Source organism: Hyperolius riggenbachi, chromosome 10 (assembly GCF_040937935.1).
Source record: "Hyperolius riggenbachi isolate aHypRig1 chromosome 10, aHypRig1.pri, whole genome shotgun sequence".
Taxonomy (NCBI): Eukaryota; Metazoa; Chordata; class Amphibia; order Anura; family Hyperoliidae; genus Hyperolius; species Hyperolius riggenbachi.
Genome location: NC_090655.1, coordinates 261999787 through 262020861, shown reverse-complemented (window position 1 = coordinate 262020861; position 21075 = coordinate 261999787). Strand labels below are relative to the sequence as shown.

The 21075-nt window shown below is 43.2% G+C and overlaps 2 protein-coding genes across 2 annotated transcripts in view; both read right to left on the bottom strand.

Moving 5' to 3' along the window:
- LOC137537148 (uncharacterized) overlaps positions 1-21075 on the bottom strand; it is a 205310-nt gene that overhangs the window by 149029 nt on the left and 35206 nt on the right. The gene's annotated exons all lie outside the window — the stretch shown is intronic.
- Positions 291-18488, bottom strand: LOC137535846 (uncharacterized). The gene is made up of 4 exons (XM_068257730.1): positions 18446-18488; positions 12047-12586; positions 7660-8129; positions 291-3219 (listed from the first exon to the last, which is right to left on the bottom strand). Exons 1-4 carry the CDS (start codon positions 18486-18488, stop codon positions 2692-2694), a joined length of 1581 nt encoding a protein of 526 aa, XP_068113831.1. The 3' UTR covers positions 291-2691.

Here is a 21075-nt window from a genome sequence, read left to right as displayed (position 1 = left end):
GACATTTATACATTTTAGTCATCATGTTAAATCAAATTGTAATCAGCAGTGCTGTATCTTGTATCAGTGTTCATATTTTCATGTATATCATTGTCTGTATCATTATGTATCCCTTGTTTGTTTTTTTTACATTGTACAGCGCCACGGAATATGTTGGCGCTTTATAAATAAATAATATTAATAATAATAACAATTATTACAAGAAACAGTAAATACTGAATTGGATCTGGATTCTTTGTTTATTATACAGGAGAAGATCAAAAAATGTGTGGATGATGCACTAGACTAGAGAGTGGCATTATTGATCAGGAGTGTTCTCGTTTTCTGATCAAGTCCCATCCACTGACTCCTATATTATGTACATTACCAAAAATGCATAAAAGTTTACCAGCACCACCCGGAAGACCAATAACCTCCGCTGTGGACCTGGTATTCGTTCCACTGGCTCAATTTGTTTACAGGTTATTACAGCCATTAGTACAATCAATTGAATTATATTTACGCGACACTAGCATGTTCATAGAGAAATAACTTAACGTGTACCCGAGGCCACATGTGACATGATGAGATAAACATGTTTATGAACAGTTCAAAACATATTAATAACCAGGCTGTTTTACTTGTTTTATTTTGGTGCTTGGAAGAGTTCATTTTTAGGCATGGAATTGACAGCTTGTGTCTGGTCGGTAATATAGTAAACAGCACTGATAACCTAATTACAACCATAAAATACAACTGAGAGCAGAGGGAGATAAAATACATGATCTATTGACCTTTTTCTAACTCTGGGACACTTATTAGGCTGCTACAGAGCAGAGGAAACAAAACATTCAATCTACTTTGTATATATTTAAATATAAAATAAAACCAAGGGATAGCCAAAAAAATGGTCATATTTAGGAGTAGGAGGATAAATACAATTGTTTATCTCATCAGTTTATTTTCACCTTGGGTTCACTTTAACTGCATTGGATTTAGACCACTTGTTGGTAACCCTTGACGTCGAGAGCCCCTGCACCTCCTCTTCCCACATGATGTGGGTGTAGAGGTAACAGACTGGTACCTTTTGTGACATAATGATTTGTCAAGACTCCCAGAGAAAGTCTTTTGTTTCTCTTTTACGTATCATCTTACAAGAAAATTAAAGTCAATTTTATGTACGGCGCAGAGGAATGGCGATGGGTTTGAATGTGGTGCTGTCCTATGCAACTTTATTCATGGGCCAATACGAGGAAGCATTTGTATATAATAGTGCCCTATTCCGACAGCACGCTAAGTGTTGGTGGAGATTTACTGACAACATCTCTTAAATTTGGACAGGGCCGCATTCAACCCTTGATGCATTCATCTTGGAGTTGGGCACAAAATGCCCACAGCTTGTGTTGACTGCACACGTGGAGATTATTGAAATACCATTCTTGGACACCTTGGTGTACAGGTCTTGAGATAGACTATTCATGAACCTGTACACCACGCCTACAGATCGGATCCCCATGCTTGAGTATAGGAGCTTCCATTCTAAACAGGTCCGAGACAATATCCCAAGCAGACAAATAACACGAGTAGAAAGATGGGTGGCAGATCCTGAAAAACCTAAACGTAGGCTCGATCAGAAGCAGAAAAAGTTTACTAAATGGGGAAATCCTAATGAGATTTGTACAAGAAAGAGGGAGAGTGGTAGAGAGCCAAGCGGTCTCCAGGTCCCTTTTGCCACTTCCTATAACAGAGATAACTTCCTGTACCAGAGATAAAGTGGCCCATCATGTGACATAATCAGAGACCTGTTGCTCAGCTATCAAATTGTAACCCATTACCCTCAAAGGCAAGGCTACTGTGGAAAAAAAGATGCACCCATGCTTATTGAAATGCTGATTTTATTTATGTGCCTTCTTTATACTTTTACTGATTCTTTTACTGATGCCTAACATGGTACAATACCTTTAAAATGAGCCAGGAAGGGGTTATGCTTGAGGATGCTGCCATAAATTTCTCTAGAAGAAAAAAAAAATCGTATTTGTTTCTGTTTAAGATATAGGAGTCCGTGGGAGAAGGAATGGAGGGCGGCTGACCAGTTATACTGACAGCTGGAGTTCTAAAGTAGAGCTGATATTCCTGTAAATGTATACTTATTCAAGAGTTCTACGTCCTATAACTCTGGCAAAGTGGCACTAATCACTGAAGTGTATATGTCCTGGGATCACCAGGACACAGCAGATGCAGCAGAGCAAGCGGAGACTGTCTCAGTCATTGCACACTAGGAAGTAAGGAAGATGCACGGAGTTCTGGAATTCAGAGTGTGCAATAAAGCAGGACGGCTTCAAACCAGGAGTTGATTTACTTTGATATGTGGCCTCTTATCTCTCCCCAAGTTCTGCCACCCATCTGCTTTTTCAGCGCCCAAGGCCATGGCCTTTGTGGCCTGTCCAGAAATCCAGTCCTGGTGAACACACAAACACCATTACTCTAGCAAGAGCAAACTCTTACAAGCCCTGTGCCACACAAAAACAGCCTGAGGTTATATTTCAATTAAATTTCATTAACCGCATTTATGTTATTTACACAATGTTCAGGGAGAATGAGTGCACGTCTCAAAGTTCACATACTCCACCCACCCTCAATAGCATTGGGTTTGATTTAAAGCAAAATACTTTAACCTACCAAACAAACCACATGCCACCGCATCTCACATCCCTATATGGTGGTGTAACTTGTCTGAGAAGAGAGCTCTGCTCCCTGGTATGGATAGTATTGCCGCAGAGGTACTTGATAGGCCATGTGGCCCCCTTGACATTGTGGCCCACTGTGGGAGGTGTGTGGTGGTGCAGGAACAGGAGCACGGATGACATCGACCCAATTTCTGGTCAGAAGTCCTTCACTTGCTTTGTACAGGATTTCATCTATGGCCACATGCGCGTGGTGCCACTGCTCACGGCTCAGCGTCTTCATTCTCTCTGCCCACTGCAAACCAATGAGTTCGTTCACATCTCGCGGATTGCGCAGAAAAGCTGCAGCCTCATGAACTTGGTCCATTACGTTGACGCTCAGAGATTTACTTTTTCTGGCTCTGTAACCACTTCCTAGGCGTCTTGTCATTCTTGGCGTGGCCTGCAGTGTCAGAGAGTTTGGTCCGTGGTTTATGGGGGCATTATGTGGTGTCTCCTTTGTTTGTGTCACATGGATGATGGGATCAGGTGTTCCAGGCCTGCTGCTACAAGTTTCCTGGAGAGAAAACAAACAGCACATGGTAAAATCAGAATATTGACGTTTAGTATTATTAAATGTACTACAGAATACCCAACCAGCTCGGGGTGACCCAGAACCACTAGAAAGTATCGGAGCATAAAATACACTGAAAAGCCCTCCCACTAAAAAACAATACTCAGTGTAATTTGATACCTTAATTCAGCTTTAAAGTGGACCTGAACTATTGCACAGGACACAAGGAAAACAGAGAAATGCACCCTGTGTGTATTTAGAGAGTTTAGCCTGTCTAATTCCCCCTCATCTGTGACTAATCACAACTGTAATTTGATCTCTCAGCTGGCTGCCTCAGCAGAGCAGCTTATTTGTAAGCACAGGATGCTAACTTTATGTCTGCTTCAATGAAAGCAGGAAGTAGACATACTGCAGATATATTGCAGGATTTCTATAAGCTGTAAAAAAGAAATGTTTTCCTTCAAAGGTTATTATGCTGTTGCTTATCTTTTAGGGCAGAGTGGAAGTTCTGAATTCAGGTCTTCTTTAACTGGCCAACTGTGGTTTCCCACAATGCATCTCTCCTGAACAGTGGTTCTGGCTCACCATGAGCTGCTATTTGGTTGTACTGGTCCAAACCCTATTCCATAAAGCCATATCAATCCATGCCATGCACTGAGGAGAACCAAGTGTCTGAAACAGGCTGTCTGCATGTTGGTTTAATTTGGCCCAGTAAAATGTAAATGCTATTGGCTTGCTATACACCAGCAGTTTGGGATGTGAGCCTGGTTTCATGGGTAAAAAGTGTTAATTTGCATATTCAGGAGTGATGTATTGTGGGTAACCACAGCTACTCACTTAAAGGGAACCTTAACTAGAGTAAAAAAAAAAGTTTCATTTACTTGGGGCTTCCACCGGCCCCCAGCAGCAGTCCTGTGCCTGTGCTGGGACAAAACGATCCTCCGGGCCCCCGCTGCGGCAGAGTTTGTTTTTGCCGACTGGGTGCATGCGTCTTTGCTCACGTTGCCATTCTGCGCATGCACAGTACAAGATTTCTTGTACTGCACATGCGCATAACGGCCACGGCGACGGGAGCAAAATCAAGGATGAGAGCGACCAGGTCTACTAGGGCGTCCAGGAAAACTAAACTCTGCCATGGCGGGGGACCAGAGGATTGGTTTGTCCCAGCACGGGTACATGACATCTGCAGGGGGAAGCCCCAAGTAAGTGAAACGTTTTCTTTTTACCTCCAGTTACGGTTCCCTTTACAGCTGAATGAATACAAATACCATCTGTTTTAATAATAGTCTTCCCATGGACATTAACCCTTGACTGCAATGGACATACTGTATGTCTATGGTAGGGTTTATATTGTGTGCTCTTCTGGGGAGACAGTTGTAACACTGAAGAATATATATACAGGATCTTCTCAAAAAATTAGCATATTGTGATAAAGTTCATTATTTTCTGTAATGTACTGATAAACATTAGACTTTCATATATTTTAGATTCATTACACACAACTGAAGTAGTTCCAAGCCTTTTATTGTTTTAATATTGATGATTTTGGCATACAGCTCATGAAAACACCAAATTCCTATCTCAAAAAATTAGCATATTTCATCCGACCAATAAAAGAAAAGTGTTTTTAAAACAAAAAAAGTCAACCTTCAAATAATTATGTTCAGTTATGCACTCAATACTTGGTCGGGAATCCTTTTGCAGAAATGACTGCTTCAATGCGGCGTGGCATGGAGGCAATCACCCTGTGGCACTGCTCAGGTGTTATGGAGGCCCAGGATGCTTCTATAGCGGCCTTAAGCTCATCCAGAGTGTTGGGTCTTGCGTCTCTCAACTTTCTCTTCACAATATCCCACAGATTCTCTATGGGGTTAAGGTCAGGAGAGTTGGCAGGCCAATTGAGCACAGTAATACCATGGTCAGTAAACCATTTACCAGTGGTTTTGGCACTGTGAGCAGGTGCCAGGTCGTGCTGAAAAATGAAATCTTCATCTCCATAAAGCTTTAAAGCAGATGGAAGCATGAACCCACTTTTGAACCAGAAACCGCGGCAGAGGCGCCTGACCTGGGCTACAGAGAAGCAGCACTGGACTGTTGCTCAGTGGTCCAAAGTACTTTTTTCGGATGAAAGCAACTTTTACATGTCATTCAGAAATCAAGGTGCCAGAGTCTGGAGGAAGACTGGGGAGAGGGAAATGCCAAAATGCCTGAAGTCCAGTGTCAAGTACCCACAGTCAGTGATGGTCTGGGGTGCCATGTCCGCTGCTGGTGTTGGTCCACTGTGTTTTATCAAGGGCAGGGTCAATGCAGCTAGCTATCAGAAGATTTTGGAGCATTTCATGCTTCCATCTGCTGAAAAGCTTTATGGAGATGAAGATTTCATTTTTCAGCACGACCTGGCACCTGCTCACAGTGCCAAAACCACTGGTAAATGGTTTACTGACCATGGTATTACTGTGCTCAATTGGCCTGCCAACTCTCCTGACCTGAACCCTACAGAGAATCTGTGGGATATTGTGAAGAGAGAGTTGAGAGAGGCAAGACCCAACACTCTGGATGAGCTTAAGGCCGCTATCGAAGCATCCTGGGCCTCCATAACACCTGATCAGTGCCACAGGCTGATTGCCTCCATGCCACGCTGCATTGAAGCAGTCATTTCTGCAAAGGGATTCCCGACCAAGTATTGAGTGCATAACTGAACATAATTATATGAAGGTTGACTTTTTTTGTTTTAAAAACACATTTTTTTTATTGGTCGGATGAAATATGGTAATTTTTTGAGATAGGAAATTTGGGTTTTCATGAGCTGTATGCCAAAATCATCAATATCAAAACAATAAAAGGCTTGGAACTACTTCAGTTGTGTGTATTTGAATCTAAAATATATGAAAGTCTAATGTTTATCAGTACATTACAGAAAATAATGAACTTTATCACAATATGCTAATTTTTTTAGAAGATCCTGTGTGTGTATATATTATATATGTATATATATATATATATATATATATATATATATATATATATATATATACACACACACACACACACACACACACACACACACACACACACACACACACACACACACACACACACACACTATACGATGATGTAGTGTATGTTCTCTCAGTGTCTGCGTGGATTTCCTCCCACATTTTCCCCCAAGAAAATGCAGATAAGTTAATCGGCTTCCCCTAAATGCCCTAGGCTACGCTACATGCATAGACATATGGCTATGGCAGGGATTAGATTGTGAGCTCCTCTGAGGGACAGTTAGTGACAAGACAAAATTCTCTGTACAGCGCTGCAGAAGATGTCGGCACTATATAAATACTAAATGATAATAATGACAATTATATACACAACTGTGTGGTAAATATGAACATTGGTACTGACTGCATAAAGTGTACTCAAGGCGATATGTGACATGATGATATAATCCCACCTCTTGTTTCCACCCCATTCCTTTAGATTGTAAGCTTGCAAGGGCAGGGCTCTCACCCTTTTGTGTCTTGAAATGTTATTCATTTAATAGCTTGCACTTATACATTTTAGTCATCATGTTATATTTGCTATTGTAATCACCAGTTCTGTATTTTGTACCAGTGTCCATATTTAATGTATATCATTGTCTGTATCATTATGTGTCCCTTTGTATGTTTTCTTACATTGTACAGCTTTATAAATAAATAATAAAATAAACAAGTGTATGTACAGTACTAAACATATTAATAACCAGGCTGTTTTACTTGTTTTATTTTGCTGCCTGAAAGAGTTACATTCTAGACATGGGAGTGACAGCTTCTGTCTTGGCGGTACCTTGTCGGCAGGGCTGGAGCTGAGCTACCATAGGAAAAAGTGGGCAATTGCCCCAGAGCCTGTAGGGACCCCAAGGTGTCCCTCCCCATCTTAACTGTTGCTCCCCAGGGACTCTGCAGAGTCTGTTAAGTTGGGAGGTGATTGGGGGAGGGTCAGCAGCCAGCTGAGGGGCTCAGGAGGGAAATTTGGCTGCAACAAAGGGCCTCTAAAGACGCTTTTTGGTCGAGGTGTCTGTTGGGGGGGCCCCCAGACTAATTTTGCCCTAGGGCCCAATTATTACTTGAACCGACCCAGCTTGTCGGGAGTATAGTAAATATCACTGATAAGCAAATTACAGCCATAAAAGTTTTCCTGGCAGAATACAACTTCTGAGAGCAGGGAGAGATAAAATACATGAACTATTGACCTTTTTTTTTTTTACTCTGGGACACTTAATAGGCTGCCACTGACAGTAAAACATTCAACCTACTTTGTAAATGTTTAAATATACAAGAAAACCCTGAGATACTTTTAAAGAGTATTTATTAGGAGTAGCAGGATACCTTGAATTGTTTATCTCATCAGTCTATTTTCAGCTCTTGTTCACTATAAGTCTTGTAATTCTGCAGTGCATGGACTTACCTTTTCAAAGCTGCTCCTTGACGCCTCACAAGGTGAATGAGGAGGGGCATCAGTGATCTGTAGTGGTGTCTCTACCTCCTGGTCAGTTTCCACTGTCCCATCCTGCACATGTGATGTTGTTGTTACCGCACAGTCATGATCGTGTACGAATAGCAAAAGGTCATAGTACCACAAATCTGGTTTCTTAATATTGCCCGCCCCTGCACCAGACTTTTTGGATTTTTTATATGTCTTGTATGCTTTGTGAAAGACTGTCCGTAAATTTTGAATTTTGCGCTTCACGAAATTAATATCGACCTCCCGGTTTCTTGATTTGCAGAAGGAGACCAGGCTCGTGTAGGCTTTCCCCCTCTTAATACGGTCCTTGTAATCCTTAGATGTTGTTTTCCATAAGCATGGTTGTCTTCGGTACCTCTCAATAAACTGTGCGGTGAACTCATGGTCCCAGCCTTGCTCCCTCGGCAAGTTATCTGTACATGGAAAAAAATGCATCTTGTCAGTAACGTGAAGAGTAAAACATGCACACACTTGTTTTGCCATGGACTTGTAACAGCTATATCATTCACTGCCTTGTTTTGGACTTGTTTTGTATCAACTTGTTACCATGCCACCTGTTTGGTAGACAAATTACCAAAGGCACACAAACACTCAACGAACTCAAGTGGTGTTGAAAAAATTTGAATAGATATGAAATCACGGTACACAACCAACAATTAAAGCGGATCTGAGATGAAAAACAAACTATAACAAGTAACTTGTCTATATATCTTATCTAAAGTTTAGATGGTTTACACAGCAAATCTAGCTGCAAACAGCTTCAATTATATGATTACTTCTTCCAGTGATACAATGAGAGCAGCCATATTCTGCTTCTGATCATTACACAGGCAAGCTGCTCTGCATCTCCACCCCTCAGCCTGTGAAAACTCCACTCCTCTCCCCTCCCCTCTCCACCGCCTTACCTCTGAAATATCTGGCTGGTAACACCTACTCCTTTGGGAAAAGACTCCTCCTCCCCATGAGCACTTGCTACATGGAACTCAGAATGCCTAGGCACTGGAGGAGCTGTGGGTGAGGCTTGTTTAGTTTATGGTGAATTAGGGTATTGAAACAAAAAAAAAGTATTTGGCTTGAGGAATGTTCTATAAACTACGGTATATGTAAGGGGCAAAATTATGCAATGAGTACAAGTTTATCTCGGATCCACTTTAAGTGATGTCAGTGTTGGTCTTTGAGAACATTGGCTTTAAAAAAGCTAAAAAAGACAAATGTGGTGTTGACACACGGTATCTACAATGTTATTAAAAAGCTCCAATATAATTTAACAATGAACAGCTCACACACAAGAATGATCAAAGTGATTAGATTTTCCATACTCACCAAATGTCTGATGCCTGTTGTAATCAGATGTGTTTCGCCACAAAGGTCAGAGCCAGGACAAGGTCCTCCAGCACCCAAGGCTGAGACACCAAATTGCGCCCCTCCATCCCACCCACCCCAGCCAACACACTGATTGCTATTAGACTGAGAGGGCCACAGGGCCCACAACCTCCCCAACACCTTAATATCTAGTTATCTGGCTTGCAGTCACTGCCATGTATCCCCTTTTCTTATTTCTTTCTGCTTCCAACACAATTAGGAATGACAGCTGAATGACTTGTGCGCCCTCTCCTACACTGCGCCCTGAGGCTGGAGCCTCTCCAGCCTATGCCTCGGCCCGGCCCTGAGAAAGTTAGTATGGGTAAAATAGGCAAAAAATGGACAAACCTCGCCAAAAGACCCTATTACAGACAGTACCAGCTATAGGATAGCTATTGTGTAAACCGCGTTTATATACCATACGTGCAGAACGCAGCCACAATGCATGGATGCGGTTGTGATGTTATTGGTCCGCAGTACTGCTAATTAGCATTGACACCTTGGGAAGAAAGACACCTTTAAAGTGTACCTGAACTCTTGGACAGGAGAGGTGGAGAACACAGAGAGATCCACCCTGTGTCCACCCTGCATGCGTGTATAGAGAGTCGTCTGTCTCATTTTCCCTTCTCAGCAAGTAATGAGCTAGTGTAATCTGATCTCCCAGCGTCTGCCGACTCTGCCGAGTTTTGAAATAATATGTGAAAACAGAAAAAAAGCAGGTTAACCCTTTCTGTGCTCCCAGCAAACCACGTAGTAACTACACTGGAGCATCTCTGAAGGAGCTATATTAACTGTAACAAGAAAATGTTTGAGTAATCAACCATCAAAGTATAATTTGAATGTTATTCAATAAACCTCATAATGATAACAATATGTTGTATTTGACTATAGATATATATATATATATATATATATATATATACACACACACACACACACACACACACACACACAGTGGGTTGCAAAAGTATTCGGCCCCCTTGAAGTTTTCCACATTTTGTCACATTACTGCCAGAAACATGCATCAATTTTATTGGGATTCCACGTGAAGGACCAATACAAAGTGGTGTACACGTAAGAAGTGGATCAAAAATCATACATCATTCCAAACATTTTTTACAAATAAATAACTGCAAAGTGGGGTGTGCGTAATTATTCAGCCCCCCTGAGTCAATACTTTGTAGAACCACCTTTTGCTGCAATTACAGCTGCCAGTCTTTTAGGGTATATCTCTACCAGCTTTGCACATCTAGAGCCTGAAATCCTTGCCCATTCTTCTTTGCAAAACAGCTCCAGCTCAGTCAGATTAGATGGACAGCGTTTGTGAACAGCAGTTTTCAGATCTTGCCACAGATACTCAATTGGATTTAGATATGGACTTTGACTGGGCCACTCTAACACATGGATATGTTTTAAACCATTCCATTGTTGCCCTGGCTTTATGTTTAGGGTCGATATCCCGCTGGAAGGTGAACCTCCACCCCAGTCTCAAGTCTTTTGCAGTTTCCAAGAGCTTTTCTTCCAAGTTTGCCCTGTATTTGGCTCCATCCATCTTCCCATCAACTCTGACCAGCTTCCCTGTCCCTGCTGAAGAGAAGCACCCCCAGAGCATGATGCTGCCACCACCATATTTGACAGTGGGGATGGTGTGTTTAGAGTGATGTGCAGTGTTAGTTTTCCGCCACACATAGCGTTTTGCATTTTGGCCAAAAAGTTCCATTTGGTCTCATCTGACCAGAGCACCTTCTTCCACATGGCTGCTGTGTCCCCCACATGGCTTGTGGCAAACTGCAAACGGGACTTCTTATGCTTTCTGTTAACAATGCCTTTCTTCTTGCCACTCTTCCATAAAGGCCAACTTTTTACAGTGCATGACTAATTGTCCTATGGACAGAGTCTCTTACCTGAGCTGTAAATCTCTGCAGCTCGTCCAGAGTCACCATGGGCCTCTTGACTGCATTTCTGATCAGCGCTCTCCTTGTTCGGCCTGTGAGTTTAGGTGGACGGCCTTGTCTTGGTAGGTTTACAGTTGTGCCATACTCCTTCCATTTCTGAATGATTGCTTGAACAGTGCTCTGTGGGATGTCCAAGGCTTTGGAAATCTTTTTGTAGCCTAAGCCTGCTTTAAATTTTTCGATAACTTGATCCCTGACCTGTCTGGTGTGTTCTTTGGACTTCACGGTGTTGTTTCTCCCAATATTTTCTTAGACAACATCTGAGGCCGTCACAGAGCAGCTGTATTTGTACTGACATTAGATTACACACAGGTGCACTCTATTTAGTCATTAGCACTCATCAGGCAATGTCTATAGGCAACTGACTACACTCAGATCAAAGGGGGCTGAATAATTACGCACACCCCACTTTGCAGTTATTCATTTGTAAAAAATGTTTGGAATGATGCATGATTTTCGTTCCACTTCTCACATGTACACCACTTTGTGTTGGTCTTTCATGTGGAATTCCAATAAAATTCATTCATGTTTGTGGCAGTAATGTGACAAAATGTGGAAAACTTCAAGGGGGCCCGAATACTTTTGCAACCCACTGTATATATATATATATATATATATATATATATATATATATATATATATATATATATATATATATATATATATATATCACAATGCCCACTGCAAGCAGATTTTAAGTCGAAATTCCATCCATAATGCTGCATAATTAGGAAACAGAATTCTGCTCCGACTCAAAGCGTAATTATGTTTCGAAGCAGAATTACGTAGAAATGACGGCAAAGTTACCTAAAGTCGAAATCGGTCATTACAAGCACCACTGTTGCTAATTACAAAGACAAAAGTAACATGATGAAAAAAATGTATAACGTATTCCAAGACAAAAAATGGTGAGAGATGTAGGATAACCCCTAATATGGCCAGTGTGTGAGCTGTGACCCAGTCATATTCACTTAATACATAGTCAACATTCAATTTTCCACTCCCGTACTCACCTCTTCTGCTTTTTGAAAGTGGGTCCTCCTCTTTATTTTTCCTCATCATGTCACACTCCTCCATAGACTGCTGATCACTCCTCACATATGTCTCTTCTTCTTCCTCTTTATTTTTCCTCATCATGTCACACTCCTCCATAGACTGCTTATCACTCCTCACATATGTCTCTTCTTCTTCCTCTTTAATTGTCCCCATCATATCACCCTCCTCCATAGACTGCTGATAACTCCTCACATACATCTCTTCTTCCACTTTAATTGTCCTCATAATGTCACCCTCCTCCATAGACTGCCGATCACTCCTCACATATGTCTCTTCCTCTTTAATTGTCCCTTTCATGTCTTTCTCTTCTGTATAATGCTGATCAATCCTCACATATGTCTCTTCTTCTTCCTCTTTAATTGTCCTCATCATGTCACCCTCCTCCATAGACAGCTGATCACTCCTCACATACATCTCTTCTTCTTCCTCTTTAATTGTCTTCCTCATGTCACCCTCATCCACAGACATCTCTTGCTCCTTGAGCTCAGATCTCACTTCTAAAAAGAATAACAGATTATAGCTGTAAGATATTAGCAGTAATAAACAGAGCACAGAAAAGAACATAATTTGCTAGGGGGTGATAATATCCCATAAGCTGTGGTCTCCTGCACATTCAGTACCACAGTCCTCTCTCCCAGTGTGCCTTGCTCATCATCTGGTGCTTCTCTCCTCCTCTCCATGCACACATTCCTGGGAGGTAACAGCAGTGCTGGCAGCGGTAGATGGATGAGGATGTGAGGAGAGAACAGCTGGAGACAGAGGGAGATAGGAGCAGAGGCCTGCAGCCAATTAGCTATAAATTATCATTACTTATGGCTCTGGCACCTGATGAACTAGGCAGATGGGACTGCAGCTCCATATCCTGACCATACCTAAGCCCACCTGTCCATCACCTACTAACCCCAAACCTTCCAATAGCCATAGCAACAATCCTCACAGCTGGAACAGAGCCTATACCAGGACCAGAGCAACAGAGGCCACCCAACCCCTCTCCAGCTGCAGCCTCTATCTTCACTGCCTTTCCTTTCAACCATGTCTTTTTACTTGGCTCCAATCTGGTAGCTGCAGTGTTCACTCGAAGCCATCCGGAGGCCAAACAAGGAACTGAAAGTCTTTGCAACAGCAGTAATAGGCCACCTGCTGGTGGATGGTGGAGGGTCAGGATGATTAAAAGTCCAGAGAGAAAGTTAAAACCGCCACCAGCAGGCAGAAAATGGCAGAACAGCGTTTGTGACAAGAGTTCAGTAGGGACTGGAGAAGTCCCAGTTTGTTTGTTGGAAGGCCATAGAGTAGGGTGTTACAGTAATCAAGATGGAGAAAGATTAGAGCATTAGAGCATCCAGTGACTGACTAAGCATTACCTTGTAATCATACTGTGCTGCATGATCTGGTTTTTCTTGTATTCCTGTATTGTCATATTGCTGTATGTCATCCCTAAATATTGTCTGTAACCTAAACTAATGTCCAGCGCTGCGTAATATGTTGGCACTTTATAAATACAATAAATAATAATAATAATAATGTATAAGCATTTATATAGCCTCTTGTGTAAGGAAGGGGAGAATTCTGGAGGTATTTTTGAGATGAAAGTAGTAGGAGGTTGTTAATGTGTTAATATGTGGTTTCAATAAGAGCTAAGAGTCTAAAGTTACCCTCAGACAGCAAGCTTTAGGAGTTGAGGTTATTGGGGTATTTTCTACATTAATTGTAACTATAGGTGGGGGCTGTCAGGAATATAGCAGCTAGTTAGGATGTTGGGATAATACAGGAGTATATTTTCATTTTTCTATCTGCTGTGTATTATGTCAAAGGTGTAGATATGCCAGGCTGGCTTCATGGAGTTCCTGTATGTACATGTAAATTAACTATCATTGTCTGCTTCAAATTAGGAAACACTTAAGAGCAGGGAATGCTAAATGGATTTGCTAGCCTCTGGCAAGGAGATGGCTAATTAGTCAATAGCCAGTCAGATCCTTACCTTTGATCTGCTAGGAAATAATGTCACCAATGTGTTTTCACCTGTAACCTGGTGTAGGGAAGTCTTTTGTTGTGTGTGTGCTATAATACACTTTTACATGTGGAAGTTAGATCTCTGGGAAGTAAATTATGTCTGGAAATTTAATTAAACTAGTTTCCCCCCCCCCTTCCAAACAGGCTTGCAGCCTCAAGCCAAATCTCCCAGCATAAAAAAGCAGGGGCAGATACCTAAAATCAGTCCGCTCCTGACGGTAGCTGAAGCTGGGTGGACTCGCGGTCCAAGCTAAGTTGGCTCCTGGTCCAACCAGAACTGTGTCTGTCCACAAAAACCAAGTTCAAGGTTCTTCTATCTTGATCACTGTTTATTTTGGTAAGCAAATAGCCTTGTGTGTATCTTTGTAACTTTTATCCTTGCAACTTTTATTTTGTAACTTTTACTGTTTTTGTAAATCTTTTGTATATATTATTTTCTGCATTGTTCCACTTTTTCCCTGGAATATTAAATTGTTATTTAATAAGTTTGACTTCTGCTGTACTAAACTAACACCCATAGCCTAGAAGAGACTGAAGTGTAACTGTGTATAAGTCCATGCCTGATTGTATGATTAAGCAACACTACCGTATAAGATTGTAATTGCATTGTGTGTATGGGGCACTTCTGCGCTCGACAGCTGAGTGGAAAGTCTCGGAGTGGCTAACAGTATCGTTCGGAACGACTGTTCGTGGTTTTGCTTCACTAGTGTAAGATTGCAATTGTGCATGTGTGTGGAGCGTTTGGCATACGTTGGCCTAAAGGGTGCAGCTGACCCAACGTACGAAAACGCCAGTGCGAGTCGCTCGACAGCAGAGTGAAAGTGTCTAGCAACAGCTAGTGGTGGCAGTGAGAAGTGTTTGAGGGGTCACAGCCTTGTGGTGGCTCGACTAAGGCTGCTTCCCATCTCGATCTGGTCTAACCCGCAGTCGGGAACCGTATCTGCAGGTGCGCCGCGGGGCCGGTTCCTGACAGGGGTGACTGAGGAAATATCACAATCTCTATTTTGTTCAAGTTAAGTTTGAGGAAACAGGATGACATGAATGCAGAAACAGCAGAGAGACAGTCAGGGACTCTAGAAAATAGTGAAGAGAGGTCAGGAGCTGAGAGATAGATTTGAGTGTCATCAATCATTACAGAGGTGATACTGGGAACCAAAAGAGCATATTGATTGTACCAGGACATGAGTAAAGATGGAGAAGAGAATAGGTCCAAAAACTGAGCCTTGTGGTACACTAACAGATAACTGGCATGGAGAGGAGTTAGTGTTGGAGTAGGAAAAAGTGAAAAAACATTCAGACAGGTAGGAGTTAATCCAAGAATGTGCTAGACCCTTGATATCGAGTGACAAGAGTATCAAGAGAAGCAGAGAGTGGTCAACAGTGTTAAAGGCAGAGGAAAGGTCAAGGTGTATTAGTACAGTAAATTGGCCTTTGGATTTTACAATGAGGAGGTCATCTGACACTTTGGTGAGGACTGTTTCAGTTGAATGGTGAGATCAGAAACCATACTGGAGGGGGTCTAACAAGGAGTTAGTAGACAGGAAGTCAGACAGTTCTGAATGGATGTGCCGTTCCAGCAGTTTGGAAGCAAAGGGAAGAAGTGAGGTTGAATGATAGTTAGAATGGGTTTTAGGGTCCAAATAAGGTTTTTTTGATTAGTGGTGTTATGATTGCTTGCTTAAATGAGGTGGGGGAAATGCCAGTTGAGATGGAAAGGGTGAAAATAGTTGTTAGAGCAGGGATGAAGGAAGAGGATATCTGGAGGATAAGATACGAGGGAATTGGGTCCAAAGCACAGGTGGTGAGGAGAGCTTTAGAGATTAGTGAAGAAAAATTCTGTTTGGTTAAAGCAGTGAAATCCATTATAGAGGGTGAGGTCAGAGTGAGCGACTGGCCAGGTAGAGAGGGGAGGGGTAGTTTCTAGTGGATGAGCAAACACACAGAGGTGAGGAAGGTGTGGTAGATGGTTGGACTTATGAAATTGGATGAGTTTTGAAGCTATTCTGTATTGTATACATTTTGCTATTCAAGTATGATGCAAAGCTTCAGCTGATAAACATGAAGATGGGGAGGAGGTGGGGGACAGAGTAGAGAGTTAAAGGCGTTAAAAAGTTGTTTAGGGTTACGGGATTGTGGAGAGATGAGTGAGAAGTATGACTGCATTGCAAGGGAAATGTTGTACCTTAGCTGGTACGGCACTTTCTTATAATGCTAGAACTTTTCCTCCACCGCCATTCTGCCACCCTGGACTGTCTTTTCAGTTATTTAATGATTTCAGTCAGCCAGGGCTCTCTGTTGATGTGGCAAGGGCAGATGTTGGTGAGGGAGCATCTGAATTTATGACACCAGAGACTGTGTTGGAGTAGTAAGTGGATGCTGTCTCATGGTCAGTGTAGGATGACCAATTGGTCAGGGATTTGAAATAATCACCCAGAGAGCAGAGATCAAGGTTGTGATAATCCATGCATAAGTTAGTGGGGTGCAGTGCTGGGGAGGGAGGCGAGAGGGAGGGATTTTGAAAGTTATAAGGTTGGGATCTGGGAAGGGAATTGGAGGGTTGTTGAAGGTTTAGACAGAGCAGAGCCGAGTAAACACAAGGTCCAAGGTCTGGCCGTCTTTGTGGGTGGAGGTAGAGGACCACTTGGAGAGGTCATAAGAAGAGGCGAATGTGAGAGGTTTAGTGGCAGTAGAGAAGTTGGTATCCATGGGCACACTGAAGTCCCTGATAATGATAGAAAGTATGTCAGTGGAGAGGAACTGTAGAAGCCATGCAGAGAAGTGGTCAATAAAGGTAGAGGCTGGTCCAGGAGGACGATAGATGACAGCAATCTGGAAGTGGTGAGCAGAGTAGACACAGACAGCATGAACCTCAAAATATAAAGGAGATAGCAAAGGGGCAGGTGTAAGAGGTTTGAAGAAACAGTGTTCAGAAAGAATACCTAACCTGTCCTCCTTTTTGCCATCAGATCTAGGAGTGTGGATAACTTTAAGCCCACCATATGAGAATGTAGCTGGAGACAAGGTATCAGATGGAGTTAGCCATGTCTCAGTAAGGCCCAGGAAGGTGAAGGAGTTATAAATAAAGAGAGCCTAGATATGGCCAGTTTGTTAACTACTGAGCGAGCAGATGGCACTAGATATGGGAGGGGGAGAACAGGGAAGATAACCAGGATGTAGCGGTTGCTAGAGCTGGAGGAGGACTGGGAGAGGACCCTGGATTGGGAGATATGCCCTCTGAAGCAAGTAGTAGTAGGCAGATGTGGGAGAAGGGAGGATGGAATTAGTATGCTGTTTAACCACTTAAGGACCAGCCTATGCTGGTCCGATCTGTGCTGCGTGGGCTCTCCAGCCCACCGCACAGATCGCTTTGAAGCCAGGGCGACCAGACTTCCCCCCTTTTTTCCCCACTAGGGGGATGTCCTGCCGGGGGGGGGTCTGATCACCGCCGGCCATCTGCGTTTTGCGGGGGGGGGGCTCCTCAAAGCCCCCCTCCGCAGCCATTTCCGCCCTCTGCCTCCTTACCTCCCTCCCTCCCTCTCTCTGTAATGCGCAGGACGGAGTTCCGGCAAATCAGAGGCTGCGGATCGCCGATCTGCCTTACGGCGCTGCTGCACAGCAGCGCCGTATGATGTAAACAACGGGGATTTCTTCCCCACGTGTTTACATTTTGCCGGCGAGCCGCGACCGGCGGCTCTCCGGCTGTTCACGGAGACACCCTCTGTGAACTGACATTTCCATGGTAACCCACTTAAGACCTGCTGACGCCTATGGGCGTTAGCTGGTCGTTAAGTGGTTAAAGAGGATCTTTTTTTTTTTTAAATCAGTCTTTATTGTAAAACACAAATGTATACAAAAAGAACATGGGGGATACTCACCCCAGGAGGGGGAAGCCTCTGGATCCTAATGAGGCTTCCCCCGTCCTCCTCTGCCCCACAGTGGTCTTTCGCTGCCCCTCCGAACAGAGGACAGTGGGACTCTGGCGCATAGTCCTGCCACCCCGTGTGAGTACCTGCCAGCAGCCTGAACACGCACATCCCGGGCCCCTCCCACCCACGTGCCTGGTTGTCATTGCAACCCATGTGACCGCGGTCCGTACTCCCTTATACTGAATTATTACTAGGAAGGTGAGATGCCAACCAATCTAATTATAATCTATGGCACATGTAGGGGGACCACTAGAAAACTGGCAAACAAGTCACAGCAGTTATATAAGAGTCTCTTGCATGGCAATTACTGCAAGGGGGGTGATCAGGATAGTGACAGGAGTACTATGACCTCCTCTGTAACAAAGTATGTCCACCCCGACATCTGCTCTGCTCAATATATAACAACAATCACACATTTACCTCTTCCAGCCGTGTGTTCTCTCCACTTCCTGCAACTATCCATCCTGGTCTGTTAAATTACTTCCTGTCTGTGTGGTCGCCATCTTGTGGTGAAACTGCTAACTGCAGTCTGTGTTTGTGGAATCACCTGCACTCAACCATCTAATACTAGTAGTACTACCAGGGGCGCTTCTAGCCTTTTTGTCAATCCAGGCAAGAAATCCTGTGGTGTCCCCCAACACACACACACAATACAAAAATAAAACAAAATCACATACATTATAGAACACTTCAAACATGATATAAGCCATCAGAAGAGGATTACTATGAAATGGGGTCCTAGGCAAGATGACACTTTTTGCCCTCCACTAATGGTCACCTGGCTTATTTAGTTAGATTTGGTGGGGGCTAGCATCCACCAGGCCCCTAAACTCTCTCTAGACCCTAGGCAGCTGCCTAGGTTTGCCCTGTGGATATTCCAGCATTGGAGCGACCGCTGTACTTATGGGGTGTCGTCAGAGATCTTAAAGATCCGATCCACAGTGATGGTCAATTATCACCATGCAACGCTAAGCAATGTTTATGTGATATTGCACCTGTACCCATGTTACGTAAATGACCACTCGTCACTCAAAAAAAAAAATCGATGGACATCGGTAAAATTGTTGGAAAAATCGTGAGGTGGGTACATAGCATCAGAGAGAGAGGGCAAACAGACAGCATTAATGGCAATACATTATTATGCCAGCCTCAAATATACTGTAAGTAATGATGGATGTAATTGCATACATTAAATACATGCCCACTAGCATTGTTTGAGCTTTGGATGCTGCCCTCCTATTCACTCACTCACAATGAAAGACAAAAGCTGCATCCTCCACTGTGTCCATTTCCCATTTTAAATACTGTCCTTGTGAATTCAGGGAGAAGTGCTGCCAGTGTGTCCCAGAGAGGGGAGAGGATCAGAGGATGAGGATCATACTGCTGGTCGTGGCGATCGTCCTGACACCTAGACATGCCTGACATTCTAGCAGAGCACATGACTGTCTGCAAAGTTTACTGTTTGTTTGTCTCACTCTGCAGACTCACAGCATTTGGGGGCAGGGCGCTGTACACTGAGGGACTGTCTCACGTCTTTCTATGAATCCTTATCAGATGCATTCATTAGAACACTTGTGAGAGAAGAAAACTTTTTTTCTACATACCCTTAGTTGACAGGCACTCAGGCTCAGGTTGGAGGGGCAGAGAACAGCTATAAACCAGACCCCTTCTTCTTAGGGAGTGTCTATAAATCCAAACTCTGAATGATTCATCAGTGATTTAGCAGAAGGCTATTTGTGAAGAGAGCAGAAGGCTATTTCTCTCCAGTCCCTTACAACAGTCTTTCAGGACAGGATTTTTTTCCCCCTTCGACTAACAGTAATTGATTGTGCCTTTCCCCATCAAATCCTCTCCAAGCCACTGTCTGGGTGGTCTGTAGGTTAAGGTACCTCTGAGTACTACTACTTTTCACTGAACAACATCTTCATCTACAGATGCATCCCATTTCATAATGATTAGTAATTATTGTTATTGTCACCAGGCAGTTGCTGGAGATGTAGAGCTGCCATATGGATGTGTCACCATAGTTACAGGAAGTGCCAGCTTCTTGCACCAGACTGGGAGGAGGAAGCAGAATTACTGGAGAAATTCTTACATCAAAAACATACACCTAAGTCTCTACATATGTTTTCAAAAATTACTTTATTGGTAGCATACAAAATTATCCAGCATGTGGTAAAATAGTAACCCACTTTAAACCCCCCCTAAAAATATATATAAAATACACAGGTGCTGCTTAAGAATATCCTACTGTCAAGGTGACGGATATGGCCAATTCCAATCGCCCAGCTCTCGCCTATGCAAATCGATTTGATCCCCCAATCATAATTGACATGTGGGTCCCCCCCAATGCACACTCTGAGGTATCCACATCAACACCATTCACACAGTTTGGTCTGCTGTATGCACATCCAGATGATTGTGTGGCATGCAATTGAGCTCTGGTTGATAAGTTTTAATTTTCCTCCAAATGTTCTCCAACGTCCTACACAAATATTTCCTTCATCAACATCTAGCCTAAGGCCAATATTACAGTTAAATATTACTTCTCAACATGACAATCACTTCATGAGCTTCATGTCCTGTTATTTGCAACACATCAGAACCAACTTTTCAGCCATTCAAATCATGTCACTGCAGCAATCTCTGCTAAGCCTGTGTGCCTATTGCGCCAACGTCTATTTGTGTGTGGCAATGTAGGAGGTTGCCTTTCCTCTACTCACGACCATGCGGCTTCTAAGATTCTTCCTTAGGGAGCTATGCTCAAGGCTCTGGCATACAGATCTCCGCCCGACACTGCGCGTCACCTAGATACTTGGTCCCACTGACTTCATTGCTCGTGAGGAGTTTCCAGGTGTCGCCAGGTGTCTCGGGTCTCGTGCATGACACCTCGCCCACTGAAGTGTTTCACCCCGCCCACGCGGCTTTCTCAAAGCACAGTTAGGTGAACTTCCCTCGTGTATCCTTTTATCCGCCTCCCTCCATGGGCAGGCAGAGAAACCCGGGGCTGGGTTTTGTTTGTAAGATCAGCATTCAATCTTACAGCCCTA